Here is a 23,789-nt window from a genome sequence, read left to right as displayed (position 1 = left end):
TCTTTATTGTAGGTCTGTTATACAAAATTTATCCGTGAAGGTTCACTTTATTTTCTTTCCCTATACATATGATTGCCAACGGTTTTATGTTAAAGAAACATGGGGGTTAAAGCTAAATGATATTTGAAGTTGTGCCCTCCTGAAATATAATATAATAGAGTATAAAAACTGGCATTATTATGGAATTGGTCTATCTGGAAATTGTATTTGGCTTGACAAAACTAGCGGGTTTGAAACTGCCAGTCTGGCCGGCTCTACTTGCAAGCAAGAAGATAGCGGTGTCTAGTCCGACTCTACTTGCAAGCAAGAAGCTAAAAAGTTAAATTTTCCTGCATAACAGTAACATTGACAGTTAAACGGAAACATGACTTAATTTGGCAGTAACACTAGAAAATTTGGAATATGTGGAAGTATAAACTCAAGAAACATAAATCTAGAAGAATGCTAGGAGATAAAAAAGTAGCCAGCTTTCTAATTTTGTCAGACTTCCTCCAGGTTTTTCCCTATTTCAAATTTTTTCTTGTCAAAAAGTAATGGTTAGACATAGTGTTACAGAAATCAGAAATCGAAACTAATTGGTTTAACTACCAATTCAGGGATTAATCAAAAGGATTAATCAAAGTGAAAATCGGATTTATTTAATAATAAAATATTATTTATTATTTAGATAAGGATTAATCGGATTTCAAAAATTAGATCAGTGGCCGACCTTGCATGGGATTAATCGGGGATTAATCGATTAAATCTAGGATTTTCAGAACAGACCTAATAACTATCGTAATTTTTTTTAGCTTTTTAACGCTTATACCTCTAATAATTTTCATTATTTGAATTTCAGTTAATGATTTATTAAAGAGTAACCTTTAAAAAAAAACCTATATGTTAAGAAGTATCAATATAGTAAACATTTGAAAATGTGAAAATGATTTGATTAGATAAGAGGTGAATTTCGGTAAGAGACGCTTTTAAAATGTGATTGAGGAAGTATTATAATTTATAAACTGTATGATAAATTCTTGTTTTTATTTTTATTTGCTAACAACTGTACGACAAATCATTTACCAGAGAATAGGAAAACCCGCTGTAGTTTCATAAAACATGCAATTCTTTCCAAATTTGAGACATCAAACAATTCTCATTGCACAAGAAAGATTACAAACGGAGACAGCTGTTTGTCAACTGCAAAGATAGGATGAAAGCACATATGATACATGTAAACATATTTCACTCGTCGTAGATTCTGTCCTTCACATTTATACAGAATGAAGAAAGTTTAAGTTACAAGATTACAACAATCAATATGACTTCAACTTTAGATGGTTTCAGTTTCAGCATGTGTTAACATTGTCTGTTGATTCTTCGAACCAGGAGCATCAGCATCATTAACAACACTGGCAGTCGTTCTCGACTTAATATACAATTGTGCCACATCAAGCATCACACCCACCTCTTTCTTATACTGCATTGATCGTTATGCAATTTACTGAATTTTGAAGCGTTGGGAAACTTGATAAAGTTTAAAACACGAAAAAGTGTCTGATATACTAAGTGTACCTCATTTATGGCGCCGGATTTGATTTTAGACTGCATGATTAACCATTTCTTTAAATGTGCACCTGTCAAATATAAGAAACTCCTACTCAAATGTGGCCTTCTGTTGATTACACATGGATATAGATAAATATGTGTGAACAGATACATATTGTTAAATAAATGTTAAATGATTTAAGGACAGCATGGGGGTAGAACTTCCCGCCTCATTCTCAAACAATGGGCTAGAACTCACACCCCCGTCCTGTCATACTTAAATAATTATGTACTAGTACTGCCTTATGTATTGCCAAATGAAAAAAAACAATACCCAGTTTATCTTTCTTGACTAAAGGTTAAGAAAAACCATTCAACAAAGTGAAACAGGTGAAGGATATGCAAAGGTAACAAAAATTACAAGTAAACAAATTTAATAAATTGACCATCTAAAAAAATGTAGCATATTGATCTCGATATATTCATTTTTGTGTATATATACCCAATGAAATGATTAACTTCACTTTGCAAGTGGATTAAGTTTAAAAGCACTATCGAATACACTCAAAATAATTAACAACACTCCAGTTTAACAACCTAGTTCAACTAAATTTTTAAAAACAAAAATGTATTTCCTACGTCCTATACTGCATGCAATCAATATTCAGCAGAACATTTGGAATCCCACTATTCATTCTTTGTTTCTATTCAGTTTTGATGAATTCTGTGGCGAAGAGTTGTTAAGAAAAACTTTTAATTAGTAAATACATTAATACTATGATAAATTTGATACTGTGGAAGGCGAGGGTCAGTCAAGATGGCATTTTAATAACTTGGATCATACAGAGGACAACACTTATATATTAATTAAAGAGTAGATGCATTGCAGCAGGTAGCAGTAGGATGGCAACTAAACAACAGGACATAATTAGGATATAGAGATATAACTAAACATTACTAGAAATACAAGTTAGAATTTACCTTGTATAAAGAAAGAAGAACACATGTGCCAGAATAATTTTAATTACTGTAGACACTTACCCACTTTTACATTAATTGTGCATGAGGATTCGGAGTTTGTCTCAACTGACCATCTACAATGTATCTGAACAACAAAGATTAATATCAATAAATACAAATTGAAAGAGAGTGCCATATACTAAAATAGATTTGTAAGAAAAAAAAATAAAAGGACTCCCTCACTACAATTTATAGCGAACATTTAGAACTTAATATTTACTAAGCTTTACTTTCATAATATACTTGGGGAACATAGTTCTACCACCAGTTTGAAAAAACTTGAAGCATCTTTTGTGGGTCCCACATTCTGTACTGTACTATGTTAATTAAACTAAAACATTAAAAGTTAAGTAGTCACTTGTTGGTCGGTATTTGAGCTTTTTGATCAATCGGCCTTCAAGATCATGGTCCTTTTTTTTATAAGAGCTTTTTAAATTTAAACACGTCTCCAAATTACTACAATAGCTTTTCTATCTTTAAAGTAACATTCTAATTACAACTCGTCTCGAAACAAAACCAGAAACTTTAGCTAATTTAAACACCACAAAATAAATAATTAAAAATAAAAATAATAAATATAAAAATATATACGAACTTTGAAAGGGGGTGTAAGCTAGTTTTTAGTATTTTATATATTCCTCCATTTACTAGCCCTACACGTTTTGCCTCGTTTTCTGGGTTGCTGAGACACACCCGGGACAATGTCACCATATACTTCTATTTGTATTTGAAATCCTGGGGGCCACGTTCTACGTGCCTTTTCAAATATTGCAAATAATTGGCAAAGTGGCGTATCGGCTACAACTTCCAGCTTCAGCACAGATTCATTATGTATTCCATGTCTCCCAACTGAAACCAGCCACAAGCACTAGGCCGGCAAATCCGTCAATAACACCACAGTGGACATCTGTTTTGGTGTTGAATGTACAACCAGCTGCTCTCCTAGGCATCCACAACACCGTGAGCGAAGTGCAAGTTCTCATTGGTGGGGAAGGGTTACCGGAATGGGAGGCAACGTGGGAAGATTTTCAGCAAATCAATGGGTTGTTCCCGGATTTCTACCTTGAGTACAAGGTCAGTGTTTGGGCCGGGGTAATGCAAGGAACTTAAATGGTCAAATGCCATTGCTGACTTTTAAAAGGAAGGGCAAAGGGGAAATGCAGCAGATAGTAAGAAGTAAAAGAAATAATTTGGGAAAATACAGATAGGGGAAAGAGATGTAGAGTGGGTCATTGAGAAATCTGTTACCTAGTAGTATCTTTTTCTTTGGAGGCTGCCTTTCCTCGAATTGGGGCAATTGAAAACCTAGTTTATATGTTCATTTCAATTTGAAATTCCTGGAGCTTAAGGATTAGTGTTGTTTAAGTGTTAATTGCTATTCTTTAATTGTTACTAGAGCTGAATTCATCACACAGTTCTACACTGTTTTTATTTAAAATTAAAAACTTGAAATAATTGGTTCATTATATTATAGAAGAGTCTAAACACAGAGAGGTTTGAGGTATTCACACTAAGAGGGTTACAGCAGAGTTTACGATATTATTATATTGGTAAAACATTAGTACGATATTCGACTAGTAAAAAGAAACTAATAAAGCATTTCGAAAAGGCATAATGAGATAATATATTTGGCATAAATATACTGCTTTCTACTGTTTTAAGTTAAGGCCTAGCAAAGCAATGGAATCACATTATATAATACTGTAATCATACCTCAAACAAAGATCCAAATGGAACATCATGCGCCTGTGATACAGTCTCTAACACCTGATTCAGGAGAATAGAGGACATCATACGGATGATTTACTAATAAAAACTGACAACAATTTTCAAAATCAAAGCAGAAATCACTATAAGTAACTAAGCTGCAAATCTTACCAGAGTTTTTTTATCTGGTGAGAGAACAGCATGCTGCCACTCAGTCATTGCAGTGTCAGGAGGACACATAGGACTGTTACACAGGGATCTAAATGTTACTTCTCTGACCTGACCATCATATTCATCAGCAGAATGCCATTGACCCATCTAACGATAAGATAAACCAATATTAGAAACTTTGGATCACTCTGCATCCAGTTGCAGGCAAAAGATCACATCGTCACAATAATAATATATTCATATGCTTCTGATACTGACATGTTTTATGTCAAAAGTAAAACAATTAGAGGTCACAGAAATGAACACGAGTCTGTATAAAAAAACAATGAGAAGATGAGTAAAGACATAATGTTATAAACTTCACGTATTTCTTCTTTTTAAAAATATGGGAGATGTTAGCATGCCTCAATACACTTTGTATAAGACCAGAGCCGAACCAAGTCCACACATAAATAAGAAGAAGGAAGAACAACTATCCAAGAAAAGTCAATAGTGTATATGTGGCATTACCCTGCATGTTTTCAGCATTACGATATATTATCCGGCACTAACAAACCAGACATTGCACATATATAACAGCACACATAAAACTGGCATTCTGATGCCCTAAAAGAAATTTCACAGCCTCTGAATGATTAAGGTTGGTTACTTGCAATCTGCAAAGCTCCTTCTCCAGAGGAGACTCTATTGAATTTCTACTCTTTTTCTTTCTGTTATCCCCATAACACAGTATACTTCTACAGACTTTTAAAATTCCAAAAAAATATTCACAAATCTAAGGACTTTCCAGTTCTAAATAAAAGAAATTAGCATAAAATCGAGAATGTGTGACACTTACAATCAGATTGGTATCTTTTCTAGTTGAGCGATACTCATTTGTATAACTGGAATTGTCACTAAACAGCAACTCAAAGCACTGATCAGCAGTTGCTGGAAAAACACCCTAGAAGAAAGTAACCCTTTTAAATTAGCCAATTAATATATGAGTTTAGTGTTAAAACTTTCTTGGAGACCAGATAGGTACATTGTATATATCGACGAGAACTTCATCTTTGATGAAAGGCTGTAATTTTCCAGAAGTGGGAACACTTTCTTCAAGAATCTTAATCTGCCCTTCAGTGCATCTGATAGAACTACTATGAGCACGAAGTGCAGACTGTTCTTTCTCCTGTGCAGCAATACAAATTCATGTTAACATTTAATACCATAATACCTGTCAGAACTATTGTACTGTGCGACTTTCACATGTATATAAGGGTATATAAGATATATTTTTGAGAATCTACAGACACATGCTATCAAAAGTTAATCCCTTCCATAATTGTATGCTTACAAATGTCACAAAATCAATAGCATTTTTAATACTTTTATAAAGTAAAGATGAGTGGATCCCACTGAATACAAGAAACTATTTATGATCCTGAAGCTAGAGTATTAATGCTAGACGCTTTCCTCTTTTAAGTTGGCTTGATGTACCCTAAATAAAAGAAACTATTTATGATCCTGAAGCTAGAGTACATCTATGCTAGAGGCTTTCCTCTTTAAAGTTGGCTTGATGTACTCTAACTCTGCTGCCACTGTCCCTCAAAACAGGGGACCTAAAAAGAATTAGTATTTTGTTTTACTTTCAGACAATCAGATATAAGCATAACTTTGAGATTTTGAAACGACTACTCTATTCATATCATTTGAAATGACTTTCATTTTCTCAAACACTATCTTATATTATTAAAGTATGACCAGCTAGATAGACACGTACACAAAAAATTTTTGTTCTGTTTTATTAATTATATATGATAAAACATTTTATATAATGTTTTGAAGAATGGGGTTTTTTTATAGACGGGGTTAACCATTTTGATAATATATCCAAACGCACTCCTTCGTGATTGAAAGGAATTCCTAGGGATCCAACAAACAACGTAAATAGAACCAATACAAGTATAGGAAATAACATAGTATTATCCGATTCATAAGGATACGAAAAAAAACTTCTTATTTCCAAAACGGGTAATAGTAATAAAGGGTTGTGTGATGTTTCTTGCATTCTGATCAATTTGATACGTTTTTTTTTGATAAAAAAGAAAAAATCTCAGGATTTTTCATTGTTAATAAACTAAAATTTTTGTTAATTCTTTTTGAATCTTCTCTACCCCATAAAGATATTGAATAGAAGGGAGTATTCTTTTTGCCACTATAATTTTGAAAATGAACGTTTAATTTAACAAGGGGCTTGTGTCACATTTTCTAGGATTAATATAAATACACACAATATATTTAACAATTATTTAAGACTTTACAACTAAGAGTAATACACAAAATTGATATTTAGGAGTATGCACTAAATTAAAAAGGGTACTAAGTAACATGTAATGTGTCAGCACTTGAGTGACTATACTGACATATACTTAAATTCAGATCTAGAAATTAGACAGCTGCCTCTGATTTGCAGTGCTCCTTAGTAATCTTTATCCGCAATTTCTTCTTCCAGTCTCATATTTTAACATCTCATTTGAAATGAAACCTCAGATATGCTTGCTTATGCCAATCAATACATCAATTTAAAAAAACGTGGAGAAAACCTTCAGCACTATTAGCTGTTTACTACTATAAGACTTTCGTGTTCTACCTATATAGCGTGCCTTGAGAAACAGAAACCCCATAGGCCCTACTTAAAATACAGGGAGATTAAACTTACCAAATGCAATGCAAACAAATATTAAACTAGAAAAGGTAGAGTCTCTTTCAAGATTCTAAATCACTAACATGTGCCATAATACACTAGCAATTTCTATTTTAGGTCATTTACGTTTTCTCTTTATTTAATTATTCTTTAAAAATGGATAAGCTACCTTTAAAATGTTAAGAGTGCTTGAACCAAGGAGGGGAGTATAAGATATAAGATCATACGCACATCAGGGAAATGGTTAAAGTACACATGGGATAGTGTACCTTCTTCTCAGCTTCTAAAGTTGCATGGTAGTTCTTGGTTGCACGTTGTAAACCTCTTAATGCATGATTTCGGTTCCAAAATGATGCAAACATATATCTCACCCTGCCTGCACATGAGTAGAAAGAACATTGCCAACAAAACTGTATTTTTAAGCAATTATAGAAACTTCACTAATCATGTAATTGGAAAACATTCATAAGATAGGCAGGCATAAAAATATTCTCATCTCCTTTTAAAAGGTGCTAAACAGAAGGTAAGAAGAGATCAGATGGGCAAAAATAATAGAAGGGTGTCAGGGTCAATAAGGGAAATTATATTATATTATTTTATTCTAAAACCCATGGCCTTCTAAATATCAATCAGTGAAAATCCCTGGACAAAACTTGAGCTGCAGTATAAAAGATCGTATGAGGCAAACTGCAAAGTATATTACCCTGATCAACAGTACAACACTAGGTACCCTGATTTACAGTTAAGAACAAGATTATACTGCTAACCACTAAGAGACGGGTTACAGGTAGTTCAAATGTAATTAACTAACCATCAGGACTTCCTAAAGGAGGAACGCCATTCCCGCCAGCACCCATGCGAAGAACTATTGTTATGGCAGGATTAATTAATGCATGCTGGCTCCTTTTTATCTGGATTTTAGACATAACATTAGCCTTCACTGTATAACTGATTACAATGTAAGCCAAGCCAATTAAGCCAATTAACACTATAAAGTGAAGAGTTACAACAAAATACCTCGTCTATATCTCCGATTGGTACTATAACCTGTCAAAATGAGAGCAACATCAGTCATTCTTGTATTTTAAGAAAAAAGTGGTTATCCTCGGAGGTAGATAAATCATACCTCAAAGAAGGCACTACAAGATTTTATTATATTCCTTTGTACATTAACAGATTTAATTACCAAAAATATAGAGCATATACTTAATACAAAAGAGCTTCTCAATCTCTACATCTCTACATATACTAGTAGGAGAAATGCCCTGAAGATATGCACAAAGTAATTATTGAAGACAAACAATTATATAACAAAAAAGACATTATTGTTTCTCTCTTTGCATGAAGCAAGGCATAGCTCCCATATTGCTATTACAAAATTTGACTAAAATCAGAAAAAGATGCTCAGATTGACACAAGAAGTTAAGATCTCAGAGATATATTGACGGAGAGATAAAGAGTCACGGAAAATAACAAATTTCAAGCTGTTAATGACCCAATTTGGCACAATGAGTTGCTTTTATCTATCTAGGTATTGTTCCATATACCACTGAAAAGATATAGTCTAGTTTCTTGCAAAACTGATGGTTATTGAATACCTAAAACAAATCACCTCTGATTGTCCAGCGCGTAAACTCGTTACAATATTTAAAGTAGAAAATACAAGAGAAACTAAATTGGGGACTAAAAAGATGATAAGATTACTTATGAAATTTAAGGAAATCTTTTGGTATTCGAAAAAGCTAAAATACTATGTCATCTCAAGAAGTTTCTCGGCTCCATGGCAACATATTCTGTACGCTATGCACTTCATAAGGAAATTTCTGTATAACAGAAGTTTGGCCTCGCAACTATATCCAACAGAGATGGTTAAAACGGTAAAACATCCATGTCCTAATAAGCTTTCCTAGTTCCACAAAGGAAATGAGGTAAAGTTGATAAAGAATGGCCAGTGAAATTTCGCACAGAATATAAGCATTAGGACAAAGTGTGATGTTACAGTGAATGCATGTCATTTACTTCTTGACAGACCCAGGCAATATATGAAAAGGCTAAACATGATGCTAGTAAAAAGTATAAACAGATTCTAAGCTATTGTTCGGGTATTGAAAGATTAGAAATATTATCTTCTGCATAGATATTTTATTCTCTTTTCCTACTCCTGAGGCGCTGAAATATCATTTCCAACAGAAGTTTGAGTACTCCCCATCCCTGACAGGTTGAATTTTCTCATTTATTTAAATAATTATCGAGCACAAATCTGGCGCTCTAAGCAAGGTAATATATTCTTCAAGTCAGGCTAGCACTTTAACGGAATTATACAATGATGATAAGAGTTTAAGTCAGAATTGGGAAAATTCAGGTCATAATATTTGTTATTTGAGATGGATTTATTGTCATTCAAAATGGATTTCTTTTTAAAATAATCATCTTTGCGCTCCAGTTTGTTCATTAAAAGAGAAGCTACCCATAGAGACTTGCTGAGCAATATGGCGGACACACTCTTGCCCTTTTACAAAAGATTTCTCTTGTCCGTGTACAAATAACTTTTACTGGTCTAGAATGGAACTTGCCAACAAAGGACTAAAAACTCTACTCCCTGTTCCGCGTGCACCTTGGGCAGACATGAGTCTAGAGTTTGCGGTTAAGAACTCAGCGACGCAAGATGCAATAATGGTGGTGGTTGATCAATATTCACATATTGCTCCATATTATGCCACGTCATAAAACATTAATTGCCTCTGATGTGGTTGATCTATACTTTAAGAGATTATGAATTTTCATGGTGTTTCACGAATAATAACTTTTGATTGTGATACAAATTTACGGGTTATTAGTGGGGTACATATAGAAAAAGGGAAACTAATCTAGAGTTCAGCTAGTCCCGTCATCCACGAACCAATGGACAACTTGAAGCAGTTAAAAGAAGTTCAGGAACTCTTCTAGAGTTTAGCTGGTCCTATCATCCACAAACAGATGGACAAGTTGAAGCAAATAATAGAAGTTTGGGAATTTATTGAAAATACTAGTAGGCAACAATCCTCAGCAATGGATCTCACGTTAGCTCAACTGATTTTGCTTACAACCGAATAACCGATCAACAAGACATGTAGAGTCCTTTTCAGGTCGTATATGGGCAAAATCCTACTAGTCCACTAGAGCTGACTCCATATGTGTAACTCATCACTTTAGTGGAGACGGAGTCGCATCAAGAAACTTCATGAGCAGGAATGCAAAATGAGATATACTAAACTATTTAATAGAAATGTATAAAAATGAATCCAAAATTAAGTTCTTCCACTCAGCAAATTCAATTGATCGTTCAAAGCATTTCAAGCATGACAACAAAATGAATGAGGAAAATAATTTTGCTCACCAAACCCCAGAATCAAGTTTCATGATAGACAAATTTAAGGGCCAAATATACACAAAATTAGTGTATCAACTTCAGCCTCGTTTGTTTGGATGTAACCCAACCCTGTAGCTTCTACTGCCTTGGAACTGACACGAGTTACAGTGTTTGGGTTTGTAACTTTTAATTTAAGATAATGTAACTCATACTTCCTCGGTATTTCAAGTTGCAGTAAAACACAAGAACCTACTTCCCAACGTGGTTTACGGTGTCCATTTATAATATGTTAATTCTCTTAATTATTATTATTTATACTATTATATCTAATAAATACTTTTCAATATTAATTTTATAATAATTTTTTGTGATAACATTTCTACATATGTCAATAATTTTTATAATCATTTTGATATATGCATATATATCATTTTAGTTTATTTTTAATTTAATATAATTATAATTATAATCAATTATTTTCTGAAAGTTATTTTAAATAATGTGTATATATATATACTTCTTACTTTTATCTAACTACTTTTATTTATTTCTTTATATAATTAAGTCATTTTGTTATAATACTTGAAATTTTATAAGATTCGTTACATACTCTGAACCAAACACATGTTTTTATAATTTTCAAGGAAATCTATATAGTAAACTATTTGCTTTAAATTTCAGCTTACCTATGTAACGAGTAACGACAAAACTGATGAACCAAACGAGGCTTTAACATTAAACAAACTAAAATGTCGTAACAACTCCCTTGATTTTTAAAGTTCATATTTTTAAGTATGATCAACAACAACAATGCAAAATATAAAAAGTATAACCACCCGCAGTTCTTAAGAATGATAATTTCTTAACATGCATAGTAGATTATTAACTATAGCTGACTTGGTCATGGATTAGGGTCCTTTATTAATAGTGAATTTACTTTCGAATCACATGACTCGTTAATATGCTATAGAACCTATTTGGCTGAACTTATGACTTAATGTGACTTATGACTTAACGCGATTTATGTGATAAGCTGGGAGTTTAAAATATCTGTTTGGGTACTTTTGACTTATTGATGACTTATGAGTTATTAAAAATATAATATTAAAAATAAAAGTGATTTATAGATAATTTATGTCATATGATTAATTTTTATCAAAAAAAAGTTTTAAATAATTAATTCACTATAAAAAGAACCTCAAACTAACTTCTGGCTTTAATTAAGTTTCTGACTTATTTCTGATTTTAAGTCGGCTTCTGGCTGCTTATTACACAAATAAAGATTTTTCAGCTTAAAGCTGTAAACAGCTTTAAGTCCTGGCTTTAAGTCGGGACAAACAGACTCATAGTCAAGTTATCTCCTGATTAAACAATATCATGAACCTGCTAATGAACCTACACAAGTATACCTAATATGTCCAACGAAAAAGAGCCAACCTTTATTAGTATGAAAACTAGATTAGTCCATTGGCGGATGCCCGGTTATATTATAATTATAATATATTATAATTATCTTATACTATCTCCGTCACTTTTTAGTTATCACATTTCTATTTTTGTTGGTCAAATTGACTAATTTTTGACCAAAGATTATAAATCACTCTTTCATTATTTTAGAAAACTGAAAATTATATCTTAAAGTAGATTAAAAGTTATTTCCGGTGACATTTTTTTTTTCCACTTGATAAAATATTAATAAATTTCAGTCAAATTTTGGTCAATTTGACCAGCACAAACCCAAAGGTGACAACTAAAAGGGACGGAGGGAGTATTTCAATTTAGAGAAAAAATAATTTTATAATATATAGGTGACGTGTGATAATATTAATGATAACTATAATTTGTGAAAAGTGTAATTATTTTGAATATAAGATCAAAACATTTAACTAAATATTGATAATATAAAAAATATAAAATTAATGTTTATTAAATAATATAAAATAAATTATGTGCAAATAATATCGAGAAATAATAGAAGAATGAGAATAAGGAGAGAAAATTAGTGGAGGATGAGAGAGAATTAGTAGAGTAAGATAAGATTATATAGAATAATTATTTTAACAAAATTTTCTAATGTGTGCCCAACAACCACTTTTTAGTTAGGTGGTGGATTTCTATGGCTCCAATCCCATTTTTAATGATGGCCCCCCTTGCATGCACAGAAATCTCCACCAATTAAATTCTTCCACCTAGGTAAAAAGTACTCCCTCCGTCCCATTTAGATGTATACATTTGTATCGGGCACGGAGACTAAGAAAAGTGTATAAAGTAATGTAAAGTAATAAGAAAGAGAAAGAAAAATAGGTAAAGTGGTGGGACCCATTAATATTTAAGTGATAGATTTAGAAAAGTAGATGAAGTTAGTGGGTGAGTGGGATTTTAATATTATAAAAATTTACTATTTTAGGAAAGTTTTGAAATGTATAGAATTGAATGGGACATCCCGAAAAGGAAAGTGTATAGAAATCAGAGGGACGGAGGGAGTAATTGTTAGTGTGGGCACACACTAGAAACACCCTTATTTTAAAAATGGAGAATTAATGAGGATTGACACATAGGAATGCTGATGTCATCCATTTAATGAGAAGCTGAATAATAAGCATGGATGACATCAGCCTTCTTTTGTTTTAGTATATAGAAAGATTTGTAGCAGCTGTTCGGTTGTAATCATCAAGTTCAACATTTACTCGTAAGAAAGAAAAAAGGTCAGGGTATATCATGTTATGAACCACCAATGCTCTACGGTGAATTCAAATTGCAAAAAGGAAAAGACAATCTAACCTTCATTTGCTTTGAAAATACATTAGAGTGGAAGCAGATGTGCCAGGAAGAGACGTACATTCGGCCATGGTACAAAAATGACCTCTCAAGTGCACAAGAATAGCTATGTTCAACAACCTAAAAATTACAAGCTCCTCATTGTCACCATAACGATGCAACATGACACCTCAGTAGGATGTCAAGAGAAACATATGGCATATAAATACGAATGAGGGATGATGCAACATAAAACTTGCCTCGTCAGGAAGAAGATCAAATATTGTCTGAAGTGGCCCAGGTTTCTGATGAACTACTGTGGGTCCTTGTTTTCTTCGAGGCTTAGTTCCAGCATAACCGTTCAATCCCCTAGCATATTGATTGTGCAACAATCCAGAAATCAGACAATGTGGAACACAATCATTCTGCATTCACGTTGTAGACTAATTTGAATATGTATGACATGCCACTATTATCATAGCTTATACCACACCCATTTACACACTAACTACTACACAACCACATTAAATGCTATTAAGACATACAAACACAGCCAAAAGGTTCACCAGGCAATACCATTTACTTAACTGAGTCATAATTGATTAACCAAGAATCAAGTTTGAGATCAAAATCTTCCATTATAATGAAGAATTTAAAGTTCTTACTGTATTGGTTACTGTATGTAAAATTGCAAACATTAATATATCTTGAGGTTTTATCTTTAAAATCTTGCCTATTAAGAAAGTTAGGCAAGCACAAGATTACAAAAGTGGTTTTTTTAGAACATTACTGAACAGAACATATATCAAATAAATGTTAAAGCATTCCTAATAATGTCAAGGTGGTATAAAACACTAATACTTTAAGATTATTGTACTATCTAAAATTCTGAATTTAAGTTACATTCATTAAAGTACATACTAATGTTTAAGTATGAAATGAAATGAAATTGTTTTAGTCGCTCGATGATATATTATCATTATTATGAATACAAGCTTATACCCAATTCAATACTTGAACCATAGAAAGAATATGGTAAACACACTTGAAATTGACAATGATACAAAAATCCAAAAGTATCAAGGAAAACAATAAGAAGTGTGCAACACCACATACTCGAACTTAAAAAAGCAGTGGCCAGTTAATCGTTACAGCTTTCAAAAGTGCACTTGTCTATCTAGGTGCACATCGGATAGAGATAAGGTGAAACGTGTAACAAACTCCTGTATTGTTCTGAAGTAGTGGTTCCCGAAGTGTCTCCCCTCCATCAGTCTTAAGGAAATGTACTCCTCGTGAACAAAATGATTGAAATAATCATTCAAAGAGACTGGACATATACTGGACGACTAGTAAATCAAATGATACTTTATAAGTTTTTTTGCAAGAAATTTGGGTTGATTATGAGCGTTCGACAGAATCAAAAACAATAAAAATTTGAGGTAAACCTTTTCAACAGTTCAAAACTTTAAGTCTGCACTTATATATATTCATTTGTAGAATTTTATGTAATCATAACATCTGCAAAACACCATGTTCAGTCATATAGTCATATCATATTCTCAAATACTTGTTTAGACTTAGGACTGCGTTTCAATTGTAGATATTCAGCTAATGCATTGGTGTTTCAAGAATGTTCGGCTAAATGTAATACATCTACCAAAATATACGCGTGATTATTGAAAAAAACGCTCACAAATTGATTAATATCACATTGCCATAAACAAGTTATACATTTTTATCAACACACCATTTGTATGTTTTTATATACTTAAAGACATTGACCTAAATAATACAGATGCAATTTACCAACAAGGTTAATGGGAAAAGGAAAGGGATTCTAAAACATTTCCATATTAAAATACTGAATACATAATTCAACACTTCATTGGAGTGGAAACACTCTGGAACTGTGTCACAACAATACACGAGTTTGTTATAGATTAATGATTCATTTCTCCAGTGAGAATGGTCCGGCTATTAATGGCATATTTGGCGATTTGGACCTTCTCTCTTTTGGTACACATGTACTATAGTCTCTCGTAAAACCACATAAGTGTGCTTTCGATATTTAAAACGATTAAGCAGCAGTCCTTTGGTCGAGTATGTGGTGTTGCTAATGGAAAAAGGTCACGGTGTTGATAACTTTATACTTTTGCCCCTACTATCATTCTAAATATTTGCATCATCGTCAATTTTGCATATATGTATCATTGAAAATACTATATCCTCTTGTCCTTGGCTACTAAGTAAATATAATACTATCAAACCAGATCTAGTACACATCTCCTCCCCACAAAATATGATTTCTTCATTTACATTATGAAGAATCCTGAACTCATATGTATCACTGAATGATTTACCCCTTATTTCACGACCATGTTTGAGAAACTATCCAGCTCTTTCCCCAAGCTATTTGACAATAAATACAGCCATGGAACAAGGATACAGAAATTATTGACTAGTGAAAAAAACTATAAGCGTGCTTACGCTTCTCATTGCAGTACTTGATAGAATCTAATAATAAGGACTTAATTTGAGGAAAAAATTTACATTTACATACTATTTTCTGGAATTAAGTTTTTAAGGGGAGTTTAGCATTCGGGTTTGGCTGGTCTCTTATGATAAAAATAAGGACTTATGTCGAGGGGATATTTTATATTTATGTAATGTTTTTTAGTATTATGTATTTAATAAGTTTTCTTTCCGAATGTGATGGATCCCCAACTCTCAAACTCAATGCACACTGTCAAGCAACCTCAGAGAAGTGGGAACTTATTTGCAAAAAAAATTTAAGTTATATATCTGCTTTGGTAGTTATTATGTATTTAATAAGTGTTCTTTCCGAATGTGATGGATCCCCAACTCTCAAACTCAATGCACACTGTCAAGCAACCTCAGAGGAGTGGGAACTTATTTGCAAAAAAAATTAAAGTTATATATCTGCTTTGGTAGTTACTAATATTTTCACACATATTGTTGTAAACATTCTTGTCCTTTCAATTGCAGCATGGCTAAATGCATGAAGTGGGAACTTCAACAACTTAATTGGGGCTGAATGTGTAAAATAAGTTCCAAGGAGGTTTCTCTAGAATCTAGAAGAATACCAGAGTTGCTGAGACGACAAGAATATTCACGACAATTATATATCTTTAAGATACATATCTTGGCAACTAGATATTATTTAGTCACAAAACTACAGACAAATGGATCTTGCCAACTGTTGTTCCTTTCCAATTTGATGCTCAAAAATTAAAAGGTGACGAGCAGATGAGAACTACTTTGTCATGGAACATGCAATCAAATTGGCTCACAAGGGCTAAAGGTTTAGAGGTCGTACATCAAGCAGTTTCGGAAAAAATTCGCGAGGGAGTGCAAAATTGGTTTTATAAGTGCGCTAAATGTCAGATATAATTTATCCATACATAATAATAATATGTGTGTGTGTGTGTGTGTGTTATCTTAAGCGTTTTTCAGATTTTCTTTATCTGATGTAGTTTTATTAAAGCGAAGAATTTTTTTTGGCTTATTTAAGGCTTTTGGCTTAAAGTGCCTTTTAAAAGTAAGTGCATGCATCAGAAATTCAAACACTAAAACCAAATTTGAACATAGTAGCGTGCCCAAACTCTGCCGCTTGCTGAACTGTAATATGCAACCCACATACAAACTCTAACTTTCTTTTGCTCTTGACGTGATCAGAAATTATATCTGTATGATACATATCTATATCCCCTAAGCATGCCAAGATCAATGCATATGCAGTAAATACTACAGTAGTAAACAGCAAATTAAAGTCGGAACTATAGAGAATCAGGATAAACCAAAAGTGGAAGCGACGTAACCTGGGAGAGCTCATGGGAAGATCTATTGTCCGTATATGGAGGCAAACCTGGCAATAAAAATCAACATGAAACCAACATTCAATTTCTAAAGGACACTACGGAAATATAGTACCTATCGAGTGCTGAACTACAAAAGTTAACAATCTAATTACCTGCCCTGAACTGCTATCCAAAGTATGCCATACTGCTCCAGTTTGAACTTCACTTGTGACAGGAACAGTAACTGAGCCAAGAACTGCACTTCTCCATATTATATCCCAATCATATATTGTAACATTAATCTGCCCATTATCACAATATTAGTTACAAAAACATAAAAGACAAGACCAAACTGCACTTACACGTTAGCCCCACATGACATAAGATTTACTTTGTAAAGTTACTCACAACATAATAACTGTCAACACCTCGCGGTTTATAAACACCCATTTCCTGATATTTTCACCATCTTCATATTGCAGTGCAAAAATATAACAAGTTATATATTATTTATTGTAATGCGAAATCAAACAGAAGTAAGGCAATACAATTTGGATACAGTAAGCTGATATAGAAGGTTATGTACATCCTTTAGTAACAGTTAGTATACCAATACCATGTAATGCCCATTATCATTTGAGGTTCATACCTCGACAGGAAGGTCGTCAACTGGAAAATCAAACTCCTCTCCCCACATGGGGTTCCGTGATCCAGGAACCATAGAACTACAAAAAGATGGTGAAAAGACATATTTTGTGTCAGAAAGCACAGTAATGGCTGAACGTAACCTAATCTTCAGACTTGCTATAAAAAGAGAAGAAGAGGAGAATCAAAAACCAAGATCACAGAAAAAAAACAAGTTATCAAGCAAGCAATGACAATGAAGCAATTACAACAGTCTACCAGAACAAGGACTAGAATAGCCAAGAAAAAGGATATCTTCAAAATCATTTTATTGTAACATAATTTTTAGCTAATTGGACTACATACACTTTGCATCTAGGGTACTTAAACCCTCAATCACTTGCCAAACTGAATTAAAGAGGTGATGTAGCGCATGGAATCAAGTTGATGATTACAAGTTATTCTATTTTTTTTATAAATATAATTTGTTGGATTATCAGAAAAGATAAATTAGTTGTGATTAGTTTAGTTTGGGAAGTATGATACGACTAGATTATTCTTCCATCATAAATTTTGTATTATTAAGTATATGGTAATAGTTAATAATTTGGAGTAGTTACCTTTTCTCCAACTTTTAGGAACACTATTCAAAAAGTTTAAATCTTCATACTATGGCAGCATTAAATCATATGGATTGAGGAATGTGTTAAGAAAGATCTGCAGATACCTACAGGGTGAGGTCAATATCTCTCATTGTCAACCCATTCATGCACAACTGTCTACCCTTATCAAGAATGAAACAGCTAGGAGTCTAGGACAAAGAAGTGACTAACTGAACCATTTTCATGAGCACAGAAACTTAACCTGACCACTGCAACATTTTGTAATTAATTGTATATGAAGGTAATAGACAGGACAACAAGACAAGTGAACAATACAGATGAGTAGAAGAAGTTGTAGCACAATATGAAGTCAGGCAGATCTGTTTCAAGAGTGCAAGAGTTAAGATTTCAACTTATCCATAATGTAGCTTATGAAGTAGTAACTAGGGCAATGATAGAGTATTGCTTCTAAGCATAATAATCCTCTCGAAGTAGGTTTTGGCACACTGTTCATGCAAGGCATGTGAGAAATTTCATTCCTAGTCCAAATGTGAAAAGGACTAATCCAAATAAACCTGCACTCTTCGGACTAACTTCTGAAATCCAAATTAATCTCCTATCCTTGCAAGCTTTTACCCTAAACATTCTATCCAAACATCCTCCTAATATATAAGGTTCACCCCCAGAGACTAATAAACAGAGATCAGTAATATATATTTATAATATGAATACTATATGGAGGTAGCCAAACTGCTAAGCAGAACCAGTCTCCTCCCAAACAAAGAAACTCCTAGACCCTTCATTCAGTATTAGATATTAGTGCGGCCTAAATTAACCCTACAAGGGTACCTAACTTTGATTTACAAGAAGGGATTATACATGAAAACAACAAATACATAACATTAGGTTGTAAGCAAAGCACAAGGCTCCTGTGTTACTATAACCAAGATCTGAGTTTAAGCCTATAAATCCCAATCCCATGGCAAGTGCACTTCATATTAAAAACCCTATGATAGCATAATACATCTATCTCTGCGTAGGTTTGAGGCATTCAGATGGCTTGTAGACATGTGAAATGTATCCATTATCAAATAGTTAAAAGACCAAAACCAAACAAACATAATACTCTGGGGACTAACTTCCTGAGCTGAACAAGATCTTTGATAACCTCTGATGCCATAGCATTGTAATATTTTAGCCAAACATCTATTCTAAAATTTCGTTTTGCCTTGGAAACATATATAGCAAACTAGACATGATGAAGATAGCACGAATATTAAGCTGGCCGACACGTGAACCGAAATTAATTTATTTAGTTGAATAACCACCTTGAGAACATATTTGCATTGTTCAAGGTGATTGGTATTGTTCAAGGTGGACAGGGCACAAACATTAAGGTTAATCATTAATCTACAAGAATGGATCCAAATAGACTAGTGGAAATATCTTCAAACATATACACCTCATTCAGTCTCCTACGAGGTTTGCTACCTGCATAAGCATTATTATATCAAGGCATCAACTACCAAAGTAATGGGGTTAACAACATAACCAGTAAACATACTTGACCTTACTCACCATACAAATCATATATTTTCAACTGAAGGAAAGAAAGTACAGCTGATAAAATATTAATACATATAGAATTCTATCAATAATCGATTTCTCTTTGAATTCAACCTTGAAGACATAAGCCTTGATTTTATCACAATATAACAATTTTTTATATAACCAACATCTTAACAATAATAAAGGAAACACTCCTAATAAGTAATAATGTATGTAATTGCCTCAATTGATCAAAATGACAGATAAATCTCTCTAATTATCATATAATACTTATTTATCTAATAGAATATAAGATGGTACTCCGTAATATGTTAATAACATTTAAGGACCTCAAGTTGAACCAAAGAACCTTTCACTTCCAAAACCATATATACTAACCGAGTACTTTCGCTTCATCTCCAAGCTTTCTCTAATCTTATGCAACACCTTACTGTTACTCACCACTATGTTACTAGTAAACTGCTTCCTGATTCTACCTCCACACAAAGGTCTTTTAAAGGTTGAGCAGGAAGCCTCAGGTTTAGTAATACGTAATACCCAACTCAACTAGCCAGGAGTCTCAACAGCATGCACACTGAAAAAGATCTCATACAGACTTTTAATGGAAGTGCCTGATGTGCAGGATATTGTTTAGTCTTATGTAAATGTACACTATAAACAAACCAAGTGTCCCGCTTAACAACAGAGCTTAGTAATTTACCATACAAAGTTTATACTTTATTTTTTGAAGAATAATTTCGTACCATCGCAAGTTCAAGATCTTTATACAAGGTATGTATGAGTGGAAGATACAGAATACTGATGAAGAGGGGAAATTTTTATATATATTTATATAGATATAATCTTTTGGAGTTATATATGGCCAGGATTCATGAAGACCAAATTAGGGAAGTGATGCAGATTATAGCAGCAATAAAGTAATGATAAAAAAATTTTTAAGACAGAAAAGCTAATAAAGCATCAGTATCAATAAAGACTAAAAACGCAATACGGTATTGCAATTTTCTTCCAAAAACGGCACTAGAGCAATCTCCAAAGTAAAATACGTATAGTATGATAAGTAGAAAAGCAGGTGTTCCTTGTGCAGCCACAAATGTTCATGGCCACTCATTCTGCATTCCTACTTAAATATAGCTTTTTAGGGAAAACAACCTACTTACTTGATAACTTTTAATGATATTGTTGTTGTTAGTATGACCATACATTATTATGGCACTGCTTGTGGATTGGTCAGCTACATATAATTTCCACAAAAAATCCTCCACCACCCCAAAAATCAAGAACTGAATTCTGAATTTCAGAATCACGACAGATGATTAATCCATACCAAAAAGTTTGTGCATCAAGAAATATTTTACATCCAATCACCTAAATCGCTTTTCTGCACCACATGTGATGATTGCATAGGGATCTGATGTGCCATTTAAGTTGGCACCAATAAGATTCTTAGCTGCAAGCAATTCTACCTGTAAAAATTCAAAAACCGAGCTCAGCAAACATGAAATTCAGACACTTGCTGATTTAAATGCAAGCTGTATACAGTTTGATATGCTACTCATGTCAGAGCAAGTTCAATGGTGTGCCATACTTGGTGCTATATGCCTATATCTATATTACAACTCCAGAAACAAAATTCACCACTCCAATGGTACGCTAGACATTGTGCTAAAATAGCCAAAATGCTATAGTTTGTGCTAACATTGTGCTAAAAATAGCACAATGCTATAGTTTGTGCTATATATAGAACAAATTATAGATGTTGCTATATTTGCCAACTCATCAAAAAGTGAAAGGAGAGAGGCAAATATATAAAGGAGGTACTTGAAAGTGTGGGGTGCCTGGAAGTTACTTAAATTTGTATTAAAAAACGTGGTGTATTGGAAGTTAGTTTAATTTGAAACAAGATATAGAACAATGCATTGGGGACATGGTGCTATTTTAGCCCCAAAAAGATCTATTTTAGCGGAACCATTGGCCTTGCCCTTAGGCAAGCCAGGTCGGATATCATTAAACAAAAAAGATATACGATATATGACACATCATTGTGCTACTACTCATAAGAGTAAATCCAAAACATGTACCACAGGGTAGCATCCAATCACTAACATAATGCATGTTAATAATTTTTTTTAATTCCATTATTAATAAACTTACCTTAACTATATATGCAGAATTAGCATGAGACTCTCCTTTCAGCTGAACCATCTACAAATTAAGTGAAGAACTGCATGTCAAGAGCCTGGAAAACTACTGCATGAACAGAAAATTTGAAGGAAAAAAAAACCCTCACAATATTGTGATTTTATCATAGTGACACATTAATTTTTCATGAGAAAAATATAAAAAACTATATAATACAGTAACGAGCTGAAGTTCAGATCCTACAAAACATACATGTAGTTGTATTGCATAATACTACTTATCAATTCCATAATAAAAAAAATAAATTAGTATTTGGAGCAAAAAAGATGAAATTTTAATTCCATCTGCTGCAGTCCATTTAATCAGCCTGATATGACCATCATGTACCCCTTTTTAACTCTAATTTTGTCCCTCCAACACAAACAAGAAGCGATAAATAATATTTTTTTCTTTACAAATGAAGATATATGAAATATGAAAAATATGATTTACAATTAATTGAAAATCACATTATCACATATTAATATTAGAAAAACATTTACAAATACATATTAATAATGTTTATTGTTTATACTACCGATGTACAATATAAAAAAATTAGTGTAAAAGCTAAATTTTCAAAAGAAAACTTAATATAATTGTTGAGATTATATGGCTCCCTCCATTTACAAGCTCTTTTACTCTAAAGTATTCCAACCCTTTGCTTAGTCTTCCTTTCTTCTATTTATAGAGCTCCTGATTTAGGCTTGGTATTTGGGCTTTTATCCTCCAAGTGGGCTGAGGCCCAACAATAATTTAAGGGGAAAATATCAAAAACATCATTCACTTATTTAAAATGTCTCAAAATCACTCAAATGATTTTGAGACATTTTAAATAAGTGAATGATGTTTTTGATATTTTTCCCTATAATTTAATTAATTTCAATTCATTAATACTAAAACACTAATAAAAAGATATTTAATTTTAAATTATAAGTAACAAATATCGAACTATATACTCGCCGTGCAGGCTGGTAATAATAATAAATGTAGAATGATGAGTATGTCAAAGAAAGAAAAACAGTGAACAAAGAAATTGTATATGCAAGAAGTCAGTAACCTGGTGGTGGAGGGTATCGGGGAGGGGGGCGGCGGGGAGTTGGCGGAATGAAGAGAAGAAGAAGTAAGCGGCTACAACAAATGCGGCGGCGGCTACTGTAACTTGCACTTCCCATAACGACGGGATCAAAAACCCAACGCCTATTGCTCTTCCAATCATCGCATAATTTGTTTCAGTTGACTTTAATGTTAAGATTATCCGATCATTTGTATGTGTGTAACTGTATTTATTTGAATACACGGGGCGAGTCAAACTAGGAGGAGCCCGGTGGGAAAGAGATACAGAGAAAGAGAGAGACAGACAGTTAAATCATAGTTGGTCATGTTGGACCAACCGGTACAACTCCATTCCATATTTCACATCCATAAACTCTACTCCATCCGTCCCCATTTGTATACATTTTTCTTTTTTGGATGTAAAAGTTAAATTCTATACATTTCAAATTTATGAAAAATAGTAAAAATCTCACTGTCCCGCTACTTTCATCTACTTTTTCGTATTTATTTATTAAATAATATTGATAGGTCTCATCACTTTAGTAACTTTTATTCTCTTTCTCATTATTTTATATACTAATACTAATTTACACATTTTTCTTAATCTCCGTGTTCACTCCATATGTATATAATTCAAAGGGACGGAGGGGGTATTTGTTAATTTAAATGAAAAATGAATTGTAAATGATAAATAGATTATAAATACATTATTAAAATGTTTAGAT

At 32.9% G+C, this 23,789-nt stretch overlaps 1 protein-coding gene across 2 annotated transcripts; it reads right to left on the bottom strand.

The window, feature by feature from the left end:
• Positions 1-1,069: 1,069 nt before the first annotated feature.
• On the bottom strand, positions 1,070-23,436 carry LOC108209219 (BAG-associated GRAM protein 1). 2 transcript variants are annotated; one of them, XM_017380020.2, is made up of 18 exons: positions 23,069-23,436; positions 21,982-22,032; positions 21,196-21,293; positions 17,682-17,757; positions 17,206-17,334; positions 17,054-17,100; positions 13,475-13,583; positions 13,239-13,355; positions 8,126-8,155; positions 7,920-8,019; positions 7,378-7,484; positions 5,450-5,593; positions 5,264-5,368; positions 4,426-4,572; positions 4,261-4,314; positions 2,569-2,632; positions 1,555-1,616; positions 1,070-1,459 (listed from the first exon to the last, which is right to left on the bottom strand). In XM_017380020.2, exons 1-18 carry the CDS (start codon positions 23,225-23,227, stop codon positions 1,313-1,315), a joined length of 1,746 nt encoding a protein of 581 aa, XP_017235509.1. In that variant the 5' UTR covers positions 23,228-23,436; the 3' UTR covers positions 1,070-1,312. The 2 variants fall into 2 exon arrangements, with proteins under 2 accessions (XP_017235509.1, XP_017235511.1); XM_017380022.2 differs by lacking the exon at positions 21,196-21,293 and having other exon boundaries at positions 23,069-23,135.
• Between the last annotated feature and the right edge of the window lie 353 nt (positions 23,437-23,789).

This window comes from Daucus carota, chromosome 2, assembly GCF_001625215.2.
Source record: "Daucus carota subsp. sativus chromosome 2, DH1 v3.0, whole genome shotgun sequence".
NCBI classification, from domain to species: Eukaryota; Viridiplantae; Streptophyta; class Magnoliopsida; order Apiales; family Apiaceae; genus Daucus; species Daucus carota.
The sequence above is the reverse complement of the archived record's forward strand: the minus strand, read 5'-3'. Positions and strand labels throughout refer to the sequence as shown.